Raw genomic sequence first — 2,980 nt, 5'->3', positions numbered from 1 at the left:
GGAAAGAGTCCAAACAGAAGCATGCACATATAAGCTATTTATTGGCCCTAATAAACCCAACTAATAAAGCCATACTAGGACAAGGCTGCACTATCCCAGGCTATCAGGAGAGTTAACTGCATGCCATCCGTGTGTGCAAAACACATGCAGAGATCAAGAAGAGTTCAAACACAAAGCAGGTTAATTCATCTCAAGCTCAAAGCCGGAAGCTTCAACCTAATGCAAAAGCTCAGTATGATAAGCTAAAGGGGTTTATTTCATTTATAGGCAACTGTATGAGTAATTTGCTTAAACAAAGCCAAAGCTTGTCTATTTGCACATCCAATTGTTTCCCAATGAAAACAGCAACTCAGTTGCCGCATACTAGAGTCTCAATTTTGTCATCACCTTCCAGCAAGCAAGGTTATACTGGTATCATGAAACAAATACACGCAGCCATAATTGGAGAGGATTAATCAGCACTGCATATGTGCAGAATGCCAGTATTCGGCCATCGCCTATTGATATGCTCTGTGCTGGAGCTTACAGGCCACACTGGTCCCTCTGAGAATTTCCTTCCTAAAAATTTAGATCAAGAAACAGCATATCATGACTTAATAGTAACACTTCTCTATTTATTTCAAGAAGGAAAAAAAGTAACATACTGAATGAATACTGTCAGAGAATAAGGAATGTAATCAGCTCTGATGAAGGTCACAAACATGTCATTTCAAAGCTTTCTTCTGATGCTTTTAAAGGCCTGTTTTGTATATTAGCTACAGAGTTGGCACTGAAGTAACATTACTGTCTTCAACAGTGCTGCCTCTCTTAATGAAGACAAAATTCCAACAGTATGACTACAGAGCTTGGCAGCTGCATCCTACATAACCGATCCCAAACTTGCATTAATGTCAGTGTTATCTTTGCTCCTCTATTTCAACTTTCAGCCTAGGTTGCTAACCATTTATAGTTTTGTCATAGATAAAAATATATGCATATTTAATTATAACATTAATTTTAACTATACTGCAGGACAAGAGGATGTCTAAAGGGCTTAGAGTAACTGAGGAAACATTTTTTTTTAGTAGGTATTTGGTGATATTGTCCCAAAGAAAAATGACTATATACAAAGTTTAGAAGAAAAAGGCTGCAACACAAAATATTCAACACAGAAAAACATGGTTTAATAGTCCTTGTGTACACAACAGCAATCGATGCCAACTCCAGTTTCCTCTGGAGTATAAGCACACTGCTGTTCTTCCTGGAGGAAGACTGCGAAACATCCTAATTGTTCACAGATCACAACACTGGCTGTGGCTAGCTTCCTTCTCTAAGGATTTGCAATCCAGGGAAGCCGAGGAGATGGAAATACAGATCAGCTTCCTTCTTACTCACACAGGAGTGTTTCTCTGGGGAAAGCGTTACCATTTGCAACAAATTATTGTCAAGAAAAGATTCGAGAAGCTACCCATTTTGACTGTGCATAGAATCATAGAATGGTTAGGGTTGGAAGGGACCTTAAAGATCATCTAGTTCCAACCCCCCTGCCATGGGCAGGGACACCTTGCACTAGACCAGGTTGCTCAAAGCCACATCCAGCCTGGCCTTGAACACTTCCAGGGATGGGGCATCCACAACATCTCTGGGCAACCTGTTCCAGTGCCACACCACCCTCTCTGTGAAGGATTTCTTCCTGACATCTAATCTAACCCTCCCTGATTTCAATTTATACCAATTTCCCCTTGTCCTATCACTACAGGCTCTTGTAAAAAGTCCTCTCGCAGTACCCTTGTAGGCCCCCTTCAGATACTGGAAAGCTGCAATGAGGTCTCCTCGGAGCCTCCTCTTCTCCAGGCTGAACAACATTGTGCATATCAATGACCTGGAGGAGATCACACATACAAACCCTACCTGCCTGACCATTTACCCCTGGGGAAGAGTTAAAAAGAGGGAAAAGAACAATTTTGCACACAACGGAAGAATACTGATGTTAATTAAAACATACTTTTTTTTTCCTGTGATGAATGTAGGAATATCCCATTTTTTTGAAGCCCTGGGCTGCGTAAGTAATTCCTTTGCTTACCCCTCAGATGCATTTTGCCAAAAGAATTTGAAAAAATTAGTATTATTGATGCCACCAAAATATTTTAGATAAAAGGCGGCAAATTTTTGCTTGCTACTAGTTTGATGGTCAGTCATTCTGTGCTGCCATTGCCCCAGTATGGCTGTTGGCAGCACACACACACTTCTTAAGTGCGTAAAACCACAATTACTATTCCACTGTTACAAAGTAGGAGGGATCCCTCTCCGTCTTACAATAGAAATCAAAGATTACACATACAAATCAAGAAACAGAGTTTAAAGCTAATTTGTGAAACGATCAACAGCAAAAGACAACAGCTGTCTGCCAAGGAAGAGGTACTGTACCTTTTCAACATCCGAGAGAGATGATAGAGAATGGTTCTGCAGAACCTCCGGTGCTGTGAACGCTCGCAGGTCTTGTTGAGTGACATTTTCATCAGTAAATGATACGCTGCCAGATGGAAGCAACAGGAGAGACCATGGAGAAATGATGAATCCCAGAGCAGTAGGATCAGCTGTATTTGAATGGGAAAAAAAAAATCTGAAATTAAAGCAGTGTTGTTTGATGCTATTTGCTCAAAGACACATTTAGGATCAGCCTACATACTATTAATGGAATAGATTCACACGTCCTTTTCCACCTATGGTGCTTCATAACCACAGCCACCACCACAGTTTTTAATCACACAAACGAGTAACACCTATCTTCTTTGACTATTCTTTCTTGGCTATTATTCATACCAGCAAGCTCAGGAAGAGCCTGCTAAAATACTCACAAGCTCTCCTGTCTTCAGGTGGTTTCATTCACGTTACTGTCAACATAAGATGATCACATTATTTAGCATACATGCCATTAATGCTAATTACTATAATAAGAATGGAAGTTTTGATATTTATATGGTGTCTCAGTGTTAGAATA

The 2,980-nt window shown here is 40.2% G+C and overlaps 1 protein-coding gene across 1 annotated transcript in view; it reads right to left on the bottom strand.

Moving 5' to 3' along the window:
- The window catches only part of LOC104507893 (tyrosine-protein phosphatase non-receptor type 13-like), a gene marked incomplete at its 3' end in the record, with an annotated part of 46,050 nt that overhangs the window by 33,991 nt on the left and 9,079 nt on the right, over window positions 1–2,980 (bottom strand). The window contains exon 3 of the mRNA XM_010149325.1: window positions 2,407–2,576. Coding sequence (XP_010147627.1) covers window positions 2,407–2,576 — 170 coding nt within the window. The remainder of the gene's footprint in view (window positions 1–2,406; window positions 2,577–2,980) is intronic.

Source organism: Eurypyga helias, unplaced genomic scaffold (genome assembly GCF_000690775.1).
Source record: "Eurypyga helias isolate BGI_N326 unplaced genomic scaffold, ASM69077v1 scaffold13333, whole genome shotgun sequence".
Taxonomy (NCBI): domain Eukaryota; kingdom Metazoa; phylum Chordata; class Aves; order Eurypygiformes; family Eurypygidae; genus Eurypyga; species Eurypyga helias.
This window is presented reverse-complemented; position numbering and strand designations above follow the sequence as displayed.